At 34.2% G+C, this 23,194-nt stretch overlaps 4 protein-coding genes, 1 long non-coding RNA gene and 1 pseudogene across 8 annotated transcripts; all 6 read left to right on the top strand.

Moving 5' to 3' along the window:
* The first annotated feature begins 50 nt into the window (after positions 1-50).
* Positions 51-1,225, top strand: LOC106389895. The gene is made up of 3 exons (XM_013830245.3): positions 51-196; positions 529-690; positions 944-1,225. The coding sequence occupies exons 1-3, from the start codon at positions 80-82 to the stop codon at positions 989-991; spliced, it is 327 nt and encodes a 108-aa protein (XP_013685699.2). The 5' UTR covers positions 51-79; the 3' UTR covers positions 992-1,225.
* Positions 1,226-1,333: 108 nt separating this feature from the next.
* Positions 1,334-2,945, top strand: LOC106389893 (protein BUD31 homolog 1). Of its 4 annotated transcripts, none has more exons than XM_013830241.3 (4): positions 1,334-1,483; positions 1,695-1,792; positions 1,882-2,069; positions 2,579-2,945. In XM_013830241.3, exons 2-4 carry the CDS (start codon positions 1,699-1,701, stop codon positions 2,732-2,734), a joined length of 438 nt encoding a protein of 145 aa, XP_013685695.2. In that variant the 5' UTR covers positions 1,334-1,483; positions 1,695-1,698; the 3' UTR covers positions 2,735-2,945. The 4 variants fall into 4 exon arrangements, with proteins under 4 accessions (XP_013685695.2, XP_013685697.2, XP_013685696.2 ...); XM_013830243.3 differs by having other exon boundaries at positions 1,342-1,483; positions 1,690-1,792; XM_013830242.3 differs by having other exon boundaries at positions 1,367-1,483; positions 1,662-1,792.
* A 2,445-nt stretch (positions 2,946-5,390) lies between these two features.
* On the top strand, positions 5,391-6,773 carry LOC111204190. The gene is made up of 3 exons (XR_002656597.2): positions 5,391-6,237; positions 6,339-6,374; positions 6,571-6,773. It is a non-coding gene; the product is annotated as an uncharacterized LOC111204190 (long non-coding RNA).
* Positions 6,774-8,546: 1,773 nt separating this feature from the next.
* LOC111204738 (cationic amino acid transporter 1) lies at positions 8,547-14,163 on the top strand. The gene is made up of 3 exons (XM_022700096.2): positions 8,547-9,186; positions 10,325-10,987; positions 12,982-14,163. Exons 1-3 carry the CDS (start codon positions 8,778-8,780, stop codon positions 13,701-13,703), a joined length of 1,794 nt encoding a protein of 597 aa, XP_022555817.2. The 5' UTR covers positions 8,547-8,777; the 3' UTR covers positions 13,704-14,163.
* A 295-nt stretch (positions 14,164-14,458) lies between these two features.
* Positions 14,459-19,944, top strand: LOC106358925 (annotated as a pseudogene).
* A 134-nt stretch (positions 19,945-20,078) lies between these two features.
* On the top strand, positions 20,079-22,556 carry LOC106361004 (ADP-ribosylation factor GTPase-activating protein AGD12). The gene is made up of 9 exons (XM_013800699.3): positions 20,079-20,219; positions 20,624-20,685; positions 20,864-20,945; positions 21,047-21,122; positions 21,319-21,482; positions 21,565-21,715; positions 21,788-21,910; positions 21,992-22,087; positions 22,165-22,556. The coding sequence occupies exons 2-9, from the start codon at positions 20,661-20,663 to the stop codon at positions 22,444-22,446; spliced, it is 999 nt and encodes a 332-aa protein (XP_013656153.2). The 5' UTR covers positions 20,079-20,219; positions 20,624-20,660; the 3' UTR covers positions 22,447-22,556.
* The last annotated feature ends 638 nt before the right edge of the window (positions 22,557-23,194 follow it).

Raw genomic sequence — 23,194 nt, 5'->3', positions numbered from 1 at the left:
GGTTCGGTTTAGTTTGGATAACCGTAATTGAAATTTTGATTTCGGATCGATTTGGGCCTTTAAGGTATGACAGGCCCAAATGATAACACTTACTAAACCCAACCCTAAGAAGACGATTTGTTCTTCTTCTTCGTCAGTCGTCGTCGTTCTCCTTCCATCTGCGCTGCGATCTCTCTCTCTCTCTCTCTTCTCTGAGGTAAGCTTCTCTTAGATCAATCGTGATTTCGAATCCCTGCGGTGAAATCGTATCAAATCGTAAAGGTTCTTCATTTTCCACAGTTTGAATCGATCTCAATATTGAAAATTTTAGCCTAGATTAATCTGGATGAATCCGTTGAGTCTTTATCATATCCCTATTGATTAGAAACATTATGGATAGAGTTGATGAAAAGCTTAAAGCTTTAGTGTTTATGGAATGGTTATGTTCTTGTGGATGTAAGCGTTATTATCTCATATAAGTTGTTCATTCCGGGAGTGAGGGATAATGTGTTTTTTTTTTTTTTTTTTTTGGTGTGGAATTAATTGCAGATAATGTTGACGGAAACACCGTTTAGGCCAAGAGAGAAGCTTCTGGAGAAGCAGAGGTTGTTCCAGAGCATCCAGAGGCACACTTACCTTAAAGGACCAATGGACAAGGTCACATCCGTTGCCATTCCTCTTGCCTTGGCTGCATCTTCTCTCTACATGATTGTAAGTTTTACTCTTGTCTCATTTCCCTTTTTGGTTTTGCAGAATTATCTCGTCATGCTTTGCCCATGTTTTCTTTGAATCTCTTCTTCCTTTAATGGGTTGGAACACGTTTTAAAGCTTGCTACTTCCTGTCAATTGTGTTTTGCTAAAATCCAAATTGCCCTAGTTAAATTGGTTTTGATATTGTCTCAGCTTTATTAACCATGGATGTTCTCATCATCTAACTATGGAAGATTTGTGTGGATGGATACAGGGAACAGGAATCTACAACATGTCCAACGGAATCGGGAAGAAGGAATAATCAATCAATCAAAGCAGCTTCTTCTTTTTTTTTCCTCTTTTCCTTTATTTATAATGCTTTTGGAGGGTTCTCTATGGATCCAGTAGCTGCTGCTGCTGCCATATCAGACTATTGGTTGTTGCAGCTGTGTTATTATATTCCCGTTTTGCCAAATAATAATTTGCAGACAATGTCGAAAGCTGAAACATGTTTTGATGATTAAAAGTATTTGCTAATGACAAATTGAATTCTTTTCTTCTGCGTTCTCTCACTTGTTGTGTCGTACTCTCGCACACACACAAAAAAAAACAAAACAAAGGAATATAAGTAAAGAGTAAGCGAGCACAGGTAAATTACTAAGACCGGCCCCAGATGGGTTAAAACACTCTTTACACCGAATCCAACCTAAAAGAGGCCTTTCTTTCTCTACTGGGAGAAGAAGCTTCTTTCATCCTCGTCCTCTTGAGCCGCCATCTCTCCTCCTCCAAACTCTCGATTTCTTTCTCCAAAGAGGTAAAGCTTCTTAGATTTCCCTCTTGCTTGGCACCCTAATCGTTTCGTTTCAAAACCCTAAAGTTTCCAACTTTTAGAATATCCGTGTCGATCTCAAATCACAGAGATTGATAAAACCCTAATTGCTCCCTTTCTTTGCTACTGAATCTTGATTGACAAGTTTCTAGCTTTGATGTATGGTTTCCTCTGTCTAACGTTTGCAAAAGTGTAGGACAATGCCGAAGATTAAGACTAACAGAGTCAAGTACCCAGAAGGTTGGGAGTTGATCGAGCCGACTCTCCGTGAGCTTGACGCCAAGATGAGACAAGGTTTGTTGAGATCTAGCTAGCTAGCATTTTGGTTATTTCAGATGCTAAAGTTTACCCTTTTTTGCTTCTTCTCTTAACTCGTTACGCAGCTGAGATGGATGAACATGATGGCAAGAAAAAGTGTGAAGCCTTGTGGCCAATCTTCAAACTCTCTCATCAGAGGAGTCGCTATGTCTATGACCTTTATTACCGCAGGGACGAGATTTCTAAAGAGCTCTACGAGTTCTGCTTGGACCAAGGCTACGCAGACCGCAGCCTCATTGCCAAATGGAAAAAGGTGCCTCTTCTTTACTCCTATACTAGTTTTTCTGCATAGGACATTGACTTTGAAAATATGTTTAAATGTTTTATTAGTTTAGAGAGGGGCTTAGTTATGGCCGTAGTGCACAATGGTTTCTCTGAAATAAGATGTCTTAGCAAATGAACTTGTTTGGAACCATCTTACAAACTAAAAGTTTTAGAATTAAGATATTTGTTTCGTTTGGTAGGGTACAGAGATCTGGTCATTATGCTTTGAACGACAGGTTCTTCTCAAGATATGTTATCTCTGTTTGTTAACACTAATGCTTTTCTCCCAGCTTTTGATGATGGGTTCCCTTGAGTCCTTGCTTTCAGGTTCTGATTCATATTATGTTTGTAGATTGTATGTGTACTTCCCCAAAATTGATCTGGATTTTACTTTTTGTTTTCTTTTAGTGGACAAAGATTTGTTCAGATATATATCTTTCTCTCTTTTTAGCTTGTTACTTAACTCTCTATATAAACTCTGTGCTTTGTGAAATGCAGTCGGGATATGAGCGATTATGCTGTTTGCGCTGCATTCAGCCAAGAGACCACAACTATGGAACAACATGTGTATGCCGTGTTCCCAAACACTTGCGTGAAGAGAAAGTTGTTGAATGCGTTCACTGCGGTTGTCAAGGATGCGCCAGTGGCGATTAATCTCTACGTGTGTTTTCTTCACGATTCCCCACTGTTGCTGTATTCTATATCTTGTCAAATCTGATTTGTGTACCCTTAAAAAAACCTTAAGAAACTCCCTTTCAGAACCTCTACTTGTTAACTCTTACGTTGGTGACACTAGAAAGGCGTTCCCGGTTTGGTATGTAAATGAATTGAGAGAATGATTTTCGATTAGATTTGTGTTTAAGTATTTATCAGTGTTCTAGGCCGTTTAGTTGGCAAATTGGGTATATTGTAATATGTATAAATGAAGAATTTTTTTATACCATTTAGACATAATTTGAAATAATCCTGACTTTTCCTAAAGAATTACAGTTTCATGCCACTGAATAAATAAAATAGATATATTTTAAATGTAAACTATTAATCATTTATTATAGTTAACCATTTCCAATTGAGATGAAACCATGCCATTTACGGTTTTAAATTCGTCCATGTTTATGAAAAATATGAGTTTTAGAATTACTGCCTAACTCAAAACTCATTATTCACTGATTGTGCTCATATTATATTATATATCAAACTGGGAATTTTTTTTAAAATATTTCTAGACAATATAATTGCTTCAGTTATAAAAAACCTGAGACTTTGCTGCCTATAATTTTAGGTTTGTGTTTCATTGCTGCTTTCTTTTCCAAGCATAAACAAACCATTGCATGGTTTTTTAAAAATGAAACAGGACCATTGCAAGGTTTCTTAAAACGTTGACCATGGATTATACTATGGCTTTTGTGGCATACAAAGTAACTGGTTTAATCTTCCTATCATTAAAGATCTCGTGATAACAACAATCTATCAAACCGTTTAGTAATTGAAAAAAAAACTTTTTGAATGGATGGAATATACCTTTGTTTTTGAAATGTACACTAAATAATTAAAATTAAAATGACATATATATATATATATATATATATATATATATATATCTAAATTAGTTATGAGAATATAAACTTTACAAAACAGATCATCGAATGAAAAATAAATATTCCACATATTTTAACAAACTGCCAAAAGTACTAGAATATATAAACTCAATATCTAAACTTATCTCCCACATATATTTCGATTTCCTAAGAACTAGTATTTCCATATATATATTCAGTCCATAATCTTAAATATTCTGTAACTAACAATACAAATATTTTTAATGTTATACGTTATTCACAGTAATCTCAGCCATATTACCTAACAATACAAATATTTTGCGTGATTCAATCAGTTTTAAACATTCTTTCTTTATATTTTTTTTGTAAAATTCTGTCCGATTATGAGTTTAAAAAAGAATATTCCAAAGAATTACAGTTTCATGCCACTGAGTGAAAATCTACAATTAGTGAAAATATCACTTTTAAACACGAAATTAATTAGCTCATTAATATTAAATCACCATTGTCCTTATATATATATATATATATATATTTATATATATATATATATATACATCTCTTTCCTTTTATTGTCTTTGCCTCCAAAACACGCTAACAAAAAAAATTGTGACTAACCGAAATTTTACTCTTATCAAGCACGTGAAACCCTGGGTGTATTCTTGCAGGTGAAACTGTTGTAAATACTTGGGTGACAAGCCTATAGATAACTATGTCAAAAAAATTTATGAAGTACAATCGATGATAAAGAATCGTAAAAAAGACTTGCACAATGAACAGAACATTCAGATGTTGTTATATTTATCCTCTGTATTCATATTATCTCAAAGCCAATATTATGAGAAACTGACGTATGTAACACAGATCTTCGGCTTCGGATTTCCTTATAGATCGGCTATGTTAAGTCGTACACTAAACATAGAATTTTTTTAGTATTAATTTGATCCCACACACAATATATATATACAAAGATCCAATCATTTTTCTTATAACCACATAACTGATCCAACACACACTCAATCCCTTTTTTATTAAAATAGGAGCATTTCTAGAAAGTAACCTTATACTCATGTGTTATTAACGAGTATGTCATTTCCTACGTGTCATCATAATAACTCTCCTCATACCATTTAATTAAATACCCTCTTCTTACTAGAATTATTACATTATTTGCCATTGTTATAAACCAACCTTTGTTGCATCATGTTTCTGTTCGTATATTAAACTTAAGTCACGCGGAATGTTCATATATTAGTCAACGTTTTTATTTTTATATGGTATTATTGTCTCCACAAAAAACTAAAATGTTTATGGTCCTACTGTCTTCATAAAAAAAGGTTATACAAATAATTTTATGTTTAAGTCAGAACATATGGTCGGGTTATAAGTCAGAACATATAGTTGTTCAAAAAACTATATATACAAATATATACAAATAATATACAAAATACAAATAATTTTTTTTGTGACATATAAATAAATAAAATATTAAATAAATAAAAAGAGTAAATATTTGATGATATTATACCATAAAATACAAATAATTTAATGGTCCTATGTTGGTTTTCTTTGCGACATATATAAATAAATAAAATATTAAATGTAGTTGTTCAAAAAAAAAATACAAATAATATACAAATACAAAAGTGGTTCAAAAAAAAATATACAAATACAAATAGTTTTATGGTCCTACGCTATTTTTCTTTGCGACATATAATTACATAAATTTTAAATAAATAAAAAGATAAATATTTGATGAGATTATACTCTAAAATATATATAATTTTATGGTCTTACGTTGGTTTTCTTTGCGACATATATAAATAAATAAAATCTTAAACAAATAAAATATGTTAATATTTTATGCAATTAAATGTATTCATTTTAAATGAGTTTTGGACAATTCAAATTTGACAATACATTAATTGATATCGGTTTTCTTTGAAACATTGATATCAGTATTCTTTGCAACATTTAAATAAATAAAATCTGAAAAGATTTTATGAGATTATAATTTTTTTTCTTTGCAGAATATAGAAAGTCGTTGATAACTTGATGCAATTAAGTATATGACGTTTTAAATGAGATTTGGATGATTCAAATTTGACAGATACATTAACTATTTTTTTCTTTCTATTGCTGAATTGGCGTGACCATGCGCTATAGCTAAGGTAGGTTTCAGGGAAAAAAACTTTTTATTTACAGCTAATTGCGTGATAAAAGTTGATCAAAGTGGTATATATTGTGTTAAGGAAATTTAGGCAACAATTTTGGAGCACAAGTTTTGGTTAATTAATTCCTCAATATTTGTTATTATGAATCATATACAATTTCATCTTTTAAAATCTAATCTCTTCTCAGCTTGTATATAAATAGGTTGCATTGCTATCATTTACTCATCACAGTCTTATTCCCAAAACTTCATTACAAATTTCATTTCTCAAGCAAAACACTTATGGTCGGGTTCAACTCAGTTGCAGATTTGAACCATTTAAGACAATGTAGAGAGTTAGGGTGAATATCATCCGATTGTAGAAGCTATATTCCTGTGCTGGTGGCCTAACCATTTCAATTGAAATGGTTCTCATTGATTCAAGCGTAAGTCTTCTCTTTTTAAGTTGTTTACGTTTGGGAACTCAAAGCCACTAACCGTGTCTTGAAGAATAAAAACTTATACGATATTGTTTTGTTTTGTACAGGGAGATAAAATTCATGCAAGTGTGAAGAAAGATTTGGTAAATCTATTCGATCCTTTCCTTGCAGAAGGGAAAACATTAACTTTTACCAACTTTTTCAAAATTGTGTTTGAGTCCAATGATGTTTCAGAAATCGATGCTTTAAGAATGAAATAATACAGTTCGTTTAATGCTTTTGTTTAAATAAAAGTGTTTAGTTTCGTAAGCTAATATATTTTCTTATTGATCTTAATAGGATTACAAACGAAAAGGTTCTGAAGACACTTTTTACAACATTCGTGATTTTTTAATTTTTAGTTTTTTATTATTTCAAACCATTCGGTTGTAGATTTTTCCAACCCGAATGGTTCGGTTCGGTTCGGTTCAGTTCGGTTTAAAACCGAACCGAACCGAGAAACTGATGTGTTTTGTAATTATTTAAATTAAAAATATTAGTTATACCAGTATACTAAAATTCTAATACCAAACCATGTAATTTCCATTTTTCATTTAATAATGATATAAGAGACATTACTAATGATGTTGGTTTTTGTTATTTTAGTTAACTTTCATTTGTTTTAATTTTTATATACTTTTGTGACTTTTTTAAAGGTTTTTGTTTTAGTTTATATTGAATTTAGTCCACATAGTTTATGTTTAAATAATTTATGTTTTAAAACATAATTTTTCTTACAAAAAAATAAACTGGAAAGAACCTAATTAAACTAAAAAGAACCAAATTAAACTGATCCAAAAAACAAACCGAACCGAATACAAACTGAACCGAATATAAATCAAACCGAACACAAACCAAACCGAACCGAACCAAATTAACTATGGTTTATTTCAGTTGAAAAAAATACTAGAACCAAACTAACCAACCGAACCAAACCCGAACCGAACTGAGAAAATAACCGAAGTGCCCACCCCCTACATAAAACTGAATCACGCGGGTCAAGTTCTATTTTAGTTTATTACTTGAACCTTACTTGGACCATGTGGACAACCTATTTGGTTATGCTCCTGTTTAGATATGGTGGTAACTGGACATGGTTATATTTGGGATTGGACCATACACGTCCAGAAAACGAAAATGTCCGGTAACTAGCACGACATGGACAACTAATTTGACAGCCCTACTAATTAATAAGGTCTTGTTTCTACGTATCAGAGTTTAAAACTTACGTTATTCTATTTATTCACATAACACACATAACGCATGATCATTTATTGTTAATTTTATTAATATTTTATTGAATGAACGAAACAAAACTAAACAAGTGATCACAGTTCTTGGACTTCGTATAATATAAAGCGGAGGTTGAAGTAGATATGCAAAAAATGAAATACGAATCTCGTGACGCATGTCGTAGTCTAAATTCTGCCCATTTGAAATTATTCCCAAGAGAATGTCCTACCTAATTTAGATTTTTTTTAATTAATTCGCCCCCTGTATGTATAACCTATCATTTTTAAAAAGTTTTTGATCCGTAATTAATTTGTTTGCCATATTTATAACTAATCATATTTATAACCAATTCCACGCCATATTTATAACCGACCATATTTATTATATAAGATCGTTATTTATAAAGAAACAAATTTTGCGTTTTGAAAGTGCAGATCAAAATCTATTAATCTCTTATTATACATTATTTCTTTTCGTTTTTTTCTTTCTAAATAAAGAATGCGGCTACAAACCAACGACTTAGAGCATGATTATTAGAGGTTTCTTAAGGTGAGGTTTTTAGCGGAATATAAGAACCTGACTCTTAACTTTTAACTAAAAAAACTAAGAATCGGTTCTTAAATAAGAGTTTTAAGAGACACTTATTAGTTTTTTTAGTTAAAAGTTAAGAGACAGGTTCTTATATTTCGTTAAGAGCATGATTATCGCCCAGAACGTTTTCGGGGTTCTTAAAATCTTTTTTTTTTTGTTTTCTGGTTTTTTTTTTTTTAAATTTTAAAATGAACCAATCGCGGACCGTCACGTGTCGTGGGATCCGCAAACAGTGCAAATGACGCAGTGCAAACGTTCCTTATTTTGGGACATTTTGGCACGGTAATTGAGAAAAGGTGGTCGGGCCCACGCGTAAGAACCCTCCCCCATCACCGATAATATTGATCTAAGAACTTACCCTAAGAATTTTCCAATAATATGCTCTGATCGTATGACAAAAACTCATGGGTAATTTTTTAATGTTTCCATATTAAATATCCGTCACGTATTTCTAGCTATTTACGTAAAAACTGTTAACAATAAATTACACAAAATTGGTCAAATAAGAACAATGACGATAAGTACGGCGGACTTTAAGATCCACTGTGTATCCATTTCAGTTTCAGCTCTCTTTCTGTATTTTTTCTTTCCTCATTCACTCCAGATTCAAAAAGAAAAAACAGTTTCAGAGTCTGAATCTTACATAATATTTTTTTTTTCTTTCTTTCCACCGAAATAAGAAAATGGGATCAGAAAACGGTGACGATGGGCTTCGTCGGAGAGGTTGTTCATGCACGAAATATGATTTTCTCCCGGAGGAATCGTTCAAAAGCATGGGGAATTACTTTAAAGCTCTTAAAGAGACACCGAGTCGGTTCGTAGACCGTTTACTGACTCGGTCACAAGACTCGGTGGAGATTCATGATATGAAGGCACGTAGTGGTCACGAAATGAAGAAAACGTTAACGTGGTGGGATCTGATGTGGTTTGGTGTTGGTGCAGTCATTGGGTCAGGAATATTCGTTCTTACCGGACAAGAAGCACGTGACAGTGCTGGTCCCGCTGTTGTGGTGTCCTTTGTAGTCTCAGGTGTCTCGGCTATGCTCTCCGTGTTTTGTTACACCGAGTTCGCCGTGGAGATTCCTGTCGCAGGTAACAAAATATTATGTTTCTTAGTATAATATTATTATTCTACCTATAGTGTCATAACTAGAGAATAAAATTAGGATTACGTATAATACGCAGTAATTACTTACTTCCTTGATAAATTAATTTTCTTGGTTTTGACAATTTTTTGTTCCTTTTTGGCAAGTTGTTTCCTTCTTTGGTGTAAATTAGGTTTGTCCCACTTTATTGGACGTCCAATCACCATACTTAACCCTGAGACCGATCAAATATTGTGTAAACTTTTTTTGATAACCCGGATTATCCCAGCCGAGGTCCAGACCGGCGAAGCCACTTTTAACACTACGGGTGATAATATTTATGTTTCACTTTTTGTGACCCAAATCATCAAAAATTTAGAAGATTAGATGGTAAAACTTAGGTTGTGCACCCATACTGACTCTGGTTCTAGGCTTTCTTTTGTCTTTCATTCTTTTATTATTAATTGTGCACCCACTAGATAAAATTTCTATTTGCCCATGGACTCCAGACTAATCTGCCAGCCCACCGACGACGGACAAATCATGGTTGCTTTATGTACCGTCTAGAAACAGGATGGGTAATTTGGGGTAGATTTTGAGTCCGGGCGCTTAGTACCTTTCCGAACTCGCTGTACCACCCGACATACCCGCATGATTTATGTACATGTCGATAGAGTCCCAAATGTATACAATATGCTTCTTATAATACTTGAAATGCATAATAATTTAGTTACTTGTCATCCCTTGTCATATAACCGTTTAGATTTAAGCTTTTAGATGATAAACACTAGCTAGGGAATTCCAACAAATTGGGGCAAACCTAACTTTACTAGAGTTGATAGCTATTTGTTGTTTGGCATAGGTTGTGTGGCGATTGACCAAAAAAGAAGAAGAATTGTTTGGCTGAAAAAGAAACGAATTGTTCATATAGATTTCTGTAAATAATAGTATAATTTTTGGTATCTACCGTATTTAAAGACGACTCAATTTACATGCAAAACAAATTGTTCACTTAGAAGACTTAATTTACATGCAAACAAATAATTCTGTATTTGTTAAATGATTTGAAAAGGAAAGCCAAGAACGTAACAATATAAGACGTGACGTCATATTTTCACAACTTCACGTCTTCACATTGTGTGTAGGTGGTTCTTTTGCCTACTTGAGAGTGGAGCTAGGCGACTTCATGGCTTTCATCGCCGCTGGAAATATAATCCTCCAGTACATAGTCGGTGGAGCCGCCGTAGCTAGGTCATGGACCTCTTACTTCGCCACTCTCTTAAACCATAAACCTGACGACTTCCGCATAGTAGCTAACAGTCTCCACGAAGACTATAACCACTTAGATCCAATCTCGGTCGGCGTTTGCGTGATCATTTGTGTTTTAGCTGCCATTGGCACAAAAGGCTCATCAGTCTTCAACTACATCGCTTCTATTATCCATATGCTCGTGATTCTCTTTATAGTCATAGCAGGATTTATTAGAGCTGATTTCAAAAACTACTCCGACTTTGCTCCCTTTGGAGCTAGAGGAGTATTTAAGTCTGCTTCGGTTCTTTTCTTTGCTTATATTGGATTCGATGCGGTTTCAACCATGGCTGAGGAGACAAAGAATCCTGGGAGAGACATTCCTATTGGTCTTGTTGGATCGATGGTGCTTACTACGGTTTGTTATTGTTTAATGGCGGCTGCGTTGTGTCTTATGCAACCGTATGGGATGATTGATCCGGATGCACCGTTTTCTGTCGCGTTCTCTGCGGTTGGATGGGATTGGGCTAAGTACCTGGTCGCCTTTGGTGCTCTTAAAGGTACGTATGACAACTGTTTTGGAGTCTGATTATTTTATTTTTGTTTGTGCTTGTGTTATAGTGTTTGCAGTAGGCATACGGGTACGGTTCGTTCGGTAATTCGGTTCTCGAGTAACCGTACTCTGTATTAGATTTCAGTTTAGTTTGATTAAAATTTTCGATAATCCATGTATATTAATTGATGAACATTTGAAAAGATATAACTTCAATTTTGTAATAATTAAAAAAAAAAATTTCTTGCTTATGTGTCAATCAATTAGGTACTTAATTAGTCATACGTGTCAGCCTCACATCGAAATTGAAAAACATGTTGGTCCAATTCGATTTTTATATTTCACTAGAAACATTTAATATTAACTATATGATATCATATGATATTAACTAAAACAAGTTGGCTATTTATTATATATTATTTCCTTAAATAAAACCTACGAAATTACCTAATGTGATTATGATATATATAGTAATTAATGATTTTAAATAATGAAGATTTGCTAATTATGCTTTATATCATTTTTGTTTAATTCTTTACTATTAAAATAAATTACACAATTACATTAATCATATATTAAAAATTTAGATTTTTTTTGTATATGTTGTATTTTGAATTTTTCAAAACGAGTATAAATTACTAAAACTGCTTAAAAGTCTCACATAAACTTTTGTGATCAATTTTTAAATTTTTTTCTATAATAAGATACAATGATAATAAAATCATATAAATAAATAATTTTATTTTAATAGGTGTTTATGTTAATATATATATATATACTTTATATCGTTTAAATTTAATTATATATCATATACGATAGATAAAATTGATTGTTTTGATTTATTTATTCTAAAATGATTGTGAATAAACAAGAGCAGTCATTTGATTTATATGTGCAAGCCAATTTATTACATAATAGTAACTGACTTCTTAGTTATTTAATATATAATTATTATTTTATTATTTCATAATATGCAGAAAAATATAAAATAAGTATTTATTTTGCACAAGGCGCAGATCTTAACCTAAGTATGTATCTCTTTAATAATTTTGAATCTTAAACATTTTCTAAATCTCAGGCCAAAATAAAAGAAAAAAAATGAGAATAAACTCAAAAATCAATATTTATATCAGCAATAACCAAAATGACACAAAAATGAAAAAATATCGAAGATAGGTAGGATTGACACGTGAACGTAAAATTTTCATAACCATAATTAACTTTTAAATTGCTAAATCATGATATAAAACCGAGCTGACATAGTTTCATTGTAACCAATTGTAGGCATGAGATTTTTCGGCATAAACGTTAGGTTTTTATGCGATAAATAATTTTTTGACCTAAAATATTTTTAAAAATGAGATCAGTTCATTAGTAAACAAATTATGTAATTAACAAAAAATGTTTAAAATTTCTTTTTAAGAGCAAAATATATTAATTCGATCACTAATATAAATTTTTTTCCATACGATATTTCTTAAATAATTTTCATATAAATTTACCAAGCGCAAGGCGCATGTCTTATCCTAGTTTTAGCTAGTTTGGCTACTTTAAATCAAAATTTTGGTCAATACGGTTCGTTCGGTAATTCGGTTCGAGTAACCGAACTCTGTATTAGATTAGTTTGCTTTTTGAAAATTCTACAGAATTTAACCGAAATTTTTGGTTTCATTAGATTTCAGTTTAGTTTGATAAAAAATTTGGATAATTTTAGTTATTTTGGCTACTTTAAATCAAAATTTTGGTCAATTTGGTTAATTATGTTCGGTAAACTTGGTTATTAAAAACTGAAATAAATCGGTTATCAAACCGAACCGAATCAAAAACTAAAATTTTAAGTTTTTCGGATTCAATCAAACCTTAACCAAACCAAAATTTCAGTTGCTGGTTCAGGTCAAAATCTTAAGCATTAAAAATATATTTTAATGATTCGATTTTTGACTCAGTTACCTAGTTTATCCAGCTGAGCACCTTTATGTTCAAAATATTTGAATTTTGTAGGTATGACGACCGTATTGTTAGTTGGAGCCATCGGTCAAGCTAGGTACATGACGCACATAGCTCGAGCACACATGATGCCACCATGGCTAGCTCATGTCAACGCAAAGACCGGAACACCCATTAACGCGACAGTGATTATGCTGTCCGCGACAGCTCTCATCGCATTCTTCACAAAATTAGGAATCCTAGCCGATCTCTTATCCGTGTCCACACTTTTCATCTTCATGCTCGTCGCGGTGGCTCTCCTCGTTAGGAGATATTACGTAACCGGAGAAACATCTTCCAGTGACCGGACCAAGTTCTTAGTGTTCTTAGGTTTGATTCTTGCATCCTCTGCTGCGACTGCTGTCTATTGGGCCTTGGAAAAGGACAGTTGGATTGGTTATTGCGTTACGGTTCCTATATGGTTCTTGTCTACTGCTGGGATGAAGTTTCTTGTGGCACAAGCTAGGGCTCCAAAACTTTGGGGTGTTCCTTTGGTTCCGTGGCTGCCTTCTGCTTCCATAGCTATTAATATCTTTCTTCTTGGTTCGATCGATGCGAAATCGTACATTAGGTTTGCGATCTGGACTGGTGTTCTTCTTGTTTACTACTTTTTGTTTGGGTTGCACGCAACTTACGATACAGCGAAGGAGACACTAAAGGAGAAGATGGCGCTGCAGAATGCTGAAGAAGGTAGTGTTGCTGCGGAGAGTTCTGGTGCTGCAACTTCAGATCACTAGCTAGCTTGTTTTAATAATTGTGACACAAGTTTGATAGAATTTTAGTAATTGGATTGAATAGGAGAAGAAAATTTTCTTTAGAATTAGTGGGTTGGCCCAACACTAATGCAAGGGATCTTATTCATAAACCACCTTCGAGTTAGTGGTAACAAAAAGATTCTGTAGAAATAGATATTTTGTGATCCATGAACTCAAGCACACACAAACTCGATTAGATGACCAAAGAATCAGATTCAATAGATCTACAAATATTGTAACTTGATTAAGGAAAAAAAATTAGAAGCCAAGAGGTCAATATAAAGATTCTAGCCACAAGTCAGTCTTGGATTCTCTCGAGACCAGACTTCATCAGTTCTCAAACTATGATGTTCCTTGGAGAATGTGGTCTGCTTTGTAGCTTTAGGACTCTTGCCATTACAGTCTACGGTAGGCCTGTACATAACCGAAAACCAAAAACCAAAAACCAAACTGAAAACCGAACCGAATAAATCGAAGTAGATCTAGACAAGTTCATACTGTTCATTACATTATTTCGCAAAAGGCTGATATGAAGTAAATTTCTAAGAACATCATTATACACGGTTTCTTAGAACGAGATTCTTATGGAAATATAAGAAAGTGTTTCTTAATTTTCAACTAAAAAGTTAAAGAAACTTTTTCTTAAAATACTAATTTAAGAAACAGTTTCTTAACTTTTTAGTTGAAAATTAAAATGCTCGATCCTAAGAAATTGGTTTAACCTTTTAACCTGAACTGGACTGTAGTTAATTTAAAGGTGGGGGTATATTGGTGTTTAAAAACATATAAACAGATGAAAAGCAAACTAGACAACCTTAACACTTAACAGACGAGTTTGCTTTGATACGCAGCCGTTTAACCGCAATATAACTGGAGGGTGGTTAAGTTTAAAAGCGAGGGTAAATCGGTCTTATCAGTTACTGTCGTCAAGCTCCACACTTTCTTCCTCTCGCGCAAAATCCACAGATCGATCCGAAGCTTCCCCGAGCCTCAGTCTCCGTCAACTTCTGGTAAATCTTTATCGCCCGATCTCTAAACGCTTAAGGTTCTCGATGTGTCTGTCGTAGAGGTGATTGTTTCGATTTTTCTGATGAAGTGCGAAGATGGCCGGAGGTCTCGTACGATATCTGGTTTTGATTCTCGCCGTAGCAATCTGCGGTGCTGCTTCATTATTTCATCCGATTTCAAACTTTCACCGATCCGCAGCCCTGGATGTGTTCGTACCTGTCGATGGATCCTACAAAAGGTTTGGTTTTCTCTAAAAATCTACAACTTTAGTTAACCGTGTGATTAGTTTTGGTTTAATCTCTGGTTTAATGTTAGCGCAGCATAACCCGAGACTTTCACTAGTTGGTTGCTCGTTTTACTGATTACTTCTGTTTGAGTAGTTAACCGTGTAATTAGTTTTTTGGTTTAATCTCTGGTTAAGTATTAGCAAAACCGGAGACCTTCACTGTTTGGTTGCTCGTTAAAGCTCAGGACTTGTTTGTTTGTGTAGTAGATGATTGTGTACGGAACCATTTTGAGTTTGCGGTTTTTGTTGTATTCAGCTTGGAGGAGGCTTATGAAGCATTAAAGACGTTGGAGATTCTTGGAGTTGATAGAAAGTCTGATTTAAAGTCAGCGACTTGTGAGAATGTTGTTGAAGTTCTTGCGTCGCCTTCTTCTACTCTGAAGGATGCGTTCTTTGCTTTGAGCGTCAATGGGATTATGAGATGCAAATCTGGAGAAGATGTTCCTAAGGTAAACAATTGTCTTTCACCCTTTAAGCGGCTAGAGTAACTTCATCTGTTGCTTCTTTTCCTCTTTTGAAGGACATTGTCTCTAAACTTCAAGCTGGAGTTAAAGATGCTAAGTTGTTGCTTGACTTCTACTATTCTGTCAGAGGCTTGGTGCTTGTTAAGGTAAATACTAATTAGACTTGAGTGGGATTGACTTCTCCTTTTTCCATATGGTCTTCTAAGAGTTTTTTCTTAGTTTTTCGCTTATTACGTGGAAGTGTGACAATTTGTTCTATTCAAGTCTATTGCTTTCCGTTCTTGCTTTCCTCTTTGTTGGCTTCAGGCTTGACCTTGCTTTTCCATAAATGCAGGAGCAATTTTCTGGAAATGATATAAGTTTTGGTGATGCCGAAGCCATTTTCCTTTCCATTAAGGTTTGAACTTTGTTTACCTTACCTATTTTGTTGTTTTTGTTGAACTATCAGATGTTACATTGTACGCTGTCTTTCTAAACTTTTAAGTATAGATTCTTGTAGAAGTGTATAGAGCGCTGACATGTTGGTGGTATTCAATAACTATATTACATACTACTAAGATTATTTTTTCGAGTAATATTTGTGTAAAGTAGTAAATTTGTATTAGGCTCTTAGCCAGAGTGATGGAAGATGGCGATACAGCTCCAACAATCCGGAATCAAGCTCCTTTGCTGCTGGTAAGTATTTCATATCGGATTAACCTTTCCGACATCACGACGTTAAACGTTAATGATGAACCTTGTAGATTATTTTTCCTTCCTTTCTTGCCTTCAACTTGTTCACTTCTTTTGCTTTATTATTTCTTACATTCTTAATATAAGTTTTTTTTTCTCTCCAGGCTTAGCCTTCGAAACTCTTGGTGGAGTGATTTCGTTAGCACCTTCAGAGATTGATCAATCATTGGTAAGTGAGATCTTTTGCTGCACTATATTACTGATTTTCTGAGGATATATTTTGGCGAGACATCACTGGGATAATTTGGTTTACTTTTGCTTCTGGAACCTCTTAGTAACTAATATAGTACTAAATTATGTTTTGATAATTTTGATTCCAAGTCGTAGCTATAGGAAAGGTTATGTATGTGTACCTGACTTTTTTTTTAATCTTGTTATGCCTTTTTGCCATTTTATCTGGTTGTTTGGTAGATATTACTGGGTCATGTGATGATATGATCATTCTTGTTTGTCATCTTGTAGATTCAGACATTGAAGACGAGTATCCTGAAGCTTTTTGACAGTATCCAAAAATATGGTATGTAGTACACTACTTGCTATACTATGTATATGTTCTCCAGTCACTTTATATTTTTTTCAGTTTAGATTTGCATTTCTAGGATTGATGATTTTTTTTTGGCCTTTTAGATGATGGAACATTTTACTTCGATGGAAGTGAAGGCCCGATTTCAACAACTGCATCAGTAATTAGAGGGCTCACGTCATTTGCAGCTGCAGAATCCACAAGATTGAACGTATGCAATATGCATATTTCTCTGTATCCTGTATTCTGTCAGATGTGTTGATAATTCACCTTCGCATTCCCATTCTCTCATGCAGCTTGCAGTTGATAACATAGTTGGTTTGGCAAAGTTCTTTCTTGGTGTTGGAATTCCTGGTGATGCCAAAGATTTCTTCAACCAAATAGATGCACTAGCTTGTTTGGAAGACTAACAGGCAATGCTCTATGCAATTTCTCTTTGATTTATATCAGTACACGTCTTAGTATCTTAGACGAGAATTCAGTAACCTTGAGTTGAGTTGAGTGATACAAGGACAGTAAGACTTACTGTTACTTACGTCTTTCATGTAAAATACTCTGAAGGGCTTGCAGTCCTCCATCCTAGAATTTTGAACAAAATGATGGCCGCAGAAATGATATCTGTAGAGAAGAGTAGAAGCTTAAAAGCATAAACACTTACGAAATTTCAAGCAGTTGCTCATTGATTATGCTCTCGCCAAAAATTTGTCATTCTATGGGAGAAATAATATGTTCTATGGTCGTTCTCTATGATTTCAGGTTCGCTGTTCCACTCATCTTGTCTCTTCCATCTACTGTCATTTCAGTGCAAAGAAAGAGCCTCTGAAGGTATCCCATCAAAACTTTCATCAAGATGTGACTGATATAGTTTGAGATGTTATATTCTTTTTATCACCTGTTTTTCCCCTTATGGTTTCATACAACTCTCTTCAGAGTTCTTGGTGTGGTACTTGTAGCAAGGAAAATCTGCTTACCTTTGCATATCGTGGCTTTTATTACGTGTCCCTGTTGAATAGTGGTTTTCGTTAGTCTAGATTTTCTGGCTATACCGGTTGGATTATAGTTGGTAGAGATTCTCTCATAGAATTGCATGCTATGTGTAGAGATCTCGTATATTTGATAATGATTCAATCTAGTTGACCCTTCGTCCACTCCTTTTTTGGATATTTTTTTTTCTCTAAATTTGACTCTCTTTATCTCGCACTAGGTTAAGGTTAGCACTGTACTCGGTTCTAAGGCACCAGCTCTTAATGTGAAGCTCGCACAAGCTCTATGTTCTGGATCAAAAGGTTCTGTAATTAACAACCAGGTAAATAATGTAGCCTCTCTGACGGTTTGAGCTCGCATAAGTAAATGTTGCTTATTATGTGCTTTAAGGCGGTATACATGCTTCCATTGCATTTTTGGGGGTACAGGAGCTTAAGTTTGACGCTGATAGTGCAACGTACTTTCTGGACTCATTTCCCAAGAACTTTTATGTCGGAAAGTATACATTTGTATTTGAGGTATTGCTCTTCTTAGGATGTATTACAGACAGACCATATATAATGTATGTTACGAACATGATAAACTTCGTTTTCTGTAGATCTTGCTAGATGAGTTGGCACATGAAAAAGTATACATAACTGAAGCTCAAACAAAAGTACTTATAGCCGCCACAGGAGCTATAAGCATTGAGAACACAGAAATTTCTGTACTTGACAGTGACGTTGGAAGCGTTGAATCTCAGAAAAAGTATGTCAACTGTGTCTTTGTACCATTTGTTGCTTACAAAACATATATCTGTTTTTCAACTTTCTTCTTGTGATTATCATCATTTTGTTTCTTGGTTCTCTTTTGCAACTACTGTAGGCTAGATTTAACTAAAGATGGAGCAGTATCGTTATCAGCTAACCATCTCCAAAAGCTACGCCTGTCCTACCAGTTAACTACTCCACTTGGCCATGTGTTTAAGCCACACCAGGTTTGTTCATTCCCGATTCTGCTTTATAAATTGTTTTGCTCTGTTCACTTTCTTGACTTGCTAATTTTTCCTCGCAGGCATTTATCAAACTGAAACATGAGTCACAGGTCGAGCATGTATTTCTCGTGAAAGCTTCTGGAAAGAAGTCTGAATTAGTTATAGTTGAGTTCCTTAAACTACACTTTGAATTGTTTTCTCAAAATAAATTCTTCGACATATCTTAAAATTTTGTGAAAGAAATGAAGTTCTAAATACAATATTAATGATTGATGTTTATTGTTCCCTTCAGGATTTTCTTGGATTGGTTGAGAAGCTCTACTACCTGTCTGGTAAATATGAGATCCAATTAACTATTGGAGATGCTTCAATGGTAAGTACTGTTGTTTTACGCCTCAGAAAATATGAACAGTGTTACTTTCCCAGGAGAACTCTTTGTTGAGTAATATTGGCCACATCGAACTAGACCTACCAGAACGTCCAGAGAAGGCGCCTCGTCCTCCCCTACAACCTACTGATCCTTACTCAAGATATGGGCCAAAGGCTGAGATATCACACATCTTCAGAGTTCCCGAAAAGCTTCCAGCCAAGCAGCTTTCTCTAGTTTTCTTGGGTCTTATAGTTCTCCCATTCACCGGTTTCCTGATTGGGGTCGGTCTTCTTTCACTTGTAAATAGACTCAGAAACACAAATTCGAAAAGAACATCATTGCATTTGTTTCCCAACTCATATACACTTTTGTTTATGTTTCAGCTTACACGGTTGGGAGTGAACATAAAGAGCTTCCCATCATTGGTTGGAGCTGCAACTTCCGCTTTGCTTTTCCATGGCGGCATTGGAGCTGTTCTGCTTCTCTACGTGCTTTTCTGGTTGAAGGCAAGTTATCAATACCGTTTCTTATTTTAAGATCATTGCATCAAAAAATCTAATGCCCTTTTTTGTTCTCCTTTGCATTCTATACAGTTGGATCTGTTCACAACTCTAAAGGCACTTTCTTTGTTGGGAGTGTTTCTATTGTTCGTCGGACACAGTACACTCTCTCACCTCGCATCAGCATCGAACAAGTTGAAATCTGCTTGAAGAATATATATTCACTATGATGGATCTTGTTTGGATCATGCGTCTCCATGGAGCAGCTGTTTTTTTTGGTTAGTTTTGTAGCATTGCTTATATAGATTACGACGGTGATAGTCAACTCGAAAGGATATCAGAGTACAGTTTAGTAAGTTAACAAGAAGAGTTGCTTTCGGTTCCTCTTTTTATTCGGTCGAAGTTGAACCATATTTGCCAAAGCCAGTCAACGACAACTACAAGGAAATAATTTAAGTAATTGGTATTTGACCCCTCACATGGCACCGTTACAACTCAACCCAACTTTACAGTTCGAATCATAAATGAGAATAAAATATAAAAGTAAAAGAGAGAATGTAGTTGTCATTTGAAGACAATCATTATTATTTTTGTTCATCTGAAAAGTTTGTGTAAGAACATCATATCTCTTCCTCTCTCTCTCTCTCTCCTCTCATTGGTAAGAAGAACGTTATCAATCTAATCTATATCTCCTTTGTTCCAATTCCTTGCATGTTCTTCTTATTCTTGGCATCAAGTTTGAGTTTCATTCTTTATGTATCGTGGGTCCTTCGTCGAAATGGTTTCAGGAATGGTTAAATAACAAAAAACTTTCGGATTTATTTTCATCTCAATGAATTTCTAATATATAGCTTGTGAATTATGTAATGGATACGAATAATCTACATTTCTGGGTTTATCTCTTTCTTGCATCTGGTATTGAAAAACGATATGTTCTTTTGGTCATTCTGTGGTCGTGGTTTCCCCAAAAAAAAAAAATGTTTTGTTTTGATATTTGCAAAGCAGAGTTTGATAATGTAACACATTATTGTGCGTGATGCGTGTTTCATTTGTTCTGTATAGGACTCTGTTTGATGGTTGCTATCTTTCAAGAAGAGCAATGAGTCATTCTGCAGCAAGCTCAGGTAACTGCTCTGCTTTACTTTCCTAATCATTACTCTCTTAATGAAGATTAGTATTCACCTGTTAATATATTCATTATAATGTTTATATAGTACTACTGCCTTGAATTTTCACAAAAAAAAATATTATGTGGTGTTTACAGGACTCTTTTGTAACTCATTCACCTTGTTGCTTTCACAGGTAAAAGGAGAATAAGAGATCTCTTAACTCAATCTGATAACCGAGTCTGCGCTGATTGTGGCGCTCCAGATCCTAAGTGGGCGTAAGTCATCTCCGTTAAAACTCTCCCTCATATGTTATCTATAACATTTAACTCTCTAACAATTAGCAATGTAACCGCATCTTTATAATTAATTACTACAGGTCAGCCAATATCGGAGTGTTCATATGCTTAAAATGTTGCGGTGTGCACAGAAGCCTTGGCACTCATGTTTCAAAGGTGATGATGACTCTTTGCTTCTCCTTCTAAGATGCTTACAAAATGTTCTTGTGGAGATGTTACTTTCATTATGGAAATAACTAACATAACCGTTTGTAATACAGCTTTTTCTCTTTTATAATCATATATTTGCTGCACTAGTTCTTGAAAAGAATCTTTTGCAAGCTTATTGATAGTTTGGGAGGGGTGTTTCCAGGTCTTATCTGTAACATTAGATGAATGGTCGGATGAGGAAGTCGATTCAATGATTGAAATTGGAGGAAACGCCTCTGCTAATTCGATCTACGAGGCGTTTATACCTGATGGTTCCTCTAAGCCTGGACCTGATGCTAGTCATGACCACCGTATGAGGTTTATCAGGTAAGGTTTAATGTTTATACCAAATACCCTTTTAACATTTTTAGTGGCATAATATTCATAACTCTCAAAATCTTAATATCAGGTCTAAATATGAGTTCCAAGAGTTTCTGAAACCAAGCTTGCGTATCACATCAGGGAAGACCTCTAGTACAAAGAGCTCATCATATCGTTCATCAAGTCTTTCTTCAAATATCATCGATAGCTTTCGCACAACTTCATCATCCCAAAAGCCGGTAAAAGCTTCTTTCTCTGAATCAAATTGAATACTTTGAACATTGTGATTCATGGTATTTAAACAATGGCAGCAACTTGAAGGCATGGTTGAGTTTATTGGATTGTTGAAGGTGACTCTTAAAAAGGGTACCAACTTAGCTATCCGAGACATGATGACAAGTGATCCCTATGTTGTGTTGACTCTAGGACAACAGGTAAGTTGTCTTTAATTAATATATGTTCTTACCGTTATTCTAGTGTGATTGGATGGTTGATCTTGTTCATCCTATTACTAGACTGCACAATCAACTGTAATGAAAAGCAACTTAAACCCGGTTTGGAATGAGGAACTCATGCTCTCTGTTCCTCATGACTATGGCTCAGTGAAGCTGGTAAAAAAGCTTAACATCCAAATCAGTTTCTACTTCTGATTGAATCTTTTAACTGAAGTTCTCTGGCAATTTTGCAGCAAGTGTTTGATTATGATACATTTTCTGCTGATGACATAATGGGAGAAGCTGAGATTGACATCCAACCACTGATCACATCTGCAATGGCTTTTGGAGACCCTGAGATGTTTGGAGATATGCAGATTGGGAAATGGCTGAAATCGAACGACAATGCCCTTATAGAGGATAGCATCATCAACATTGCAGATGGGAAAGTGAAACAAGAGGTTCAGATCAAGCTTCAGAACGTTGAATCTGGTGAGTTAGAACTAGAACTTGAGTGGCTGCCTCTTGACCAATGATAAAATAAACAGTTTTATTATAGGCTCATTAAATCTATGTATGGAGAAAGAAAATCTTATTATTGTATTCTGTATTCATTCTAATTACGGAAACTTCAGTCTTGGAAACCCTCTTTGGTGTTTTTTTAAAAGAAATTATGAGAGCCATTTGTATAACTCAAATAGATTAAATGTTTTAGTTCAATTTTTTTTTTGACAACATATATTATTATGCTGTAAAAGAAAAATACAATTTTATTCATTTCTTATTCGGTATGTAACATCAAAACTCTAACACTAAATTATGAATGGATCCTAGATCATCACTTGATACTCGGCTTACACAATTACAAGCTACTTACCCCATATTCGTCTTGAAAAAGCAAGTATTTGCTATCGTTCAAGTCGGGTGACATATATTTAACTTTTATTATTTGTAACTTGTAAGTACAAGTGAAGTGTCAAGACTTGTTATTTTTGTAACTATTTGATTCATTTACTTGCTACTCTTTTTTTTCATATAATAATTATACTTAATATTTATTAAATAAGTATTGTTAACATTTATCTCTTTATAAATAAAACTCAGTACAAATGTTGATATTTACGTTACTATATATACACAAAACTTAACAGAAGTTTATGATTTAAAAATTAAAAATATTCATTAAAATATTGAAAATCTAAATTTCAATCCAAAATCCATTGTATTTAAAATTGTATTTAAAATTTCAAATATTTTAAATCGCGTATAAATTCAAATAATCAA

This window comes from Brassica napus, chromosome C3, assembly GCF_020379485.1.
Source record: "Brassica napus cultivar Da-Ae chromosome C3, Da-Ae, whole genome shotgun sequence".
NCBI lineage: Eukaryota > Viridiplantae > Streptophyta > Magnoliopsida > Brassicales > Brassicaceae > Brassica > Brassica napus.
The sequence above is the reverse complement of the archived record's forward strand: the minus strand, read 5'-3'. Positions and strand labels throughout refer to the sequence as shown.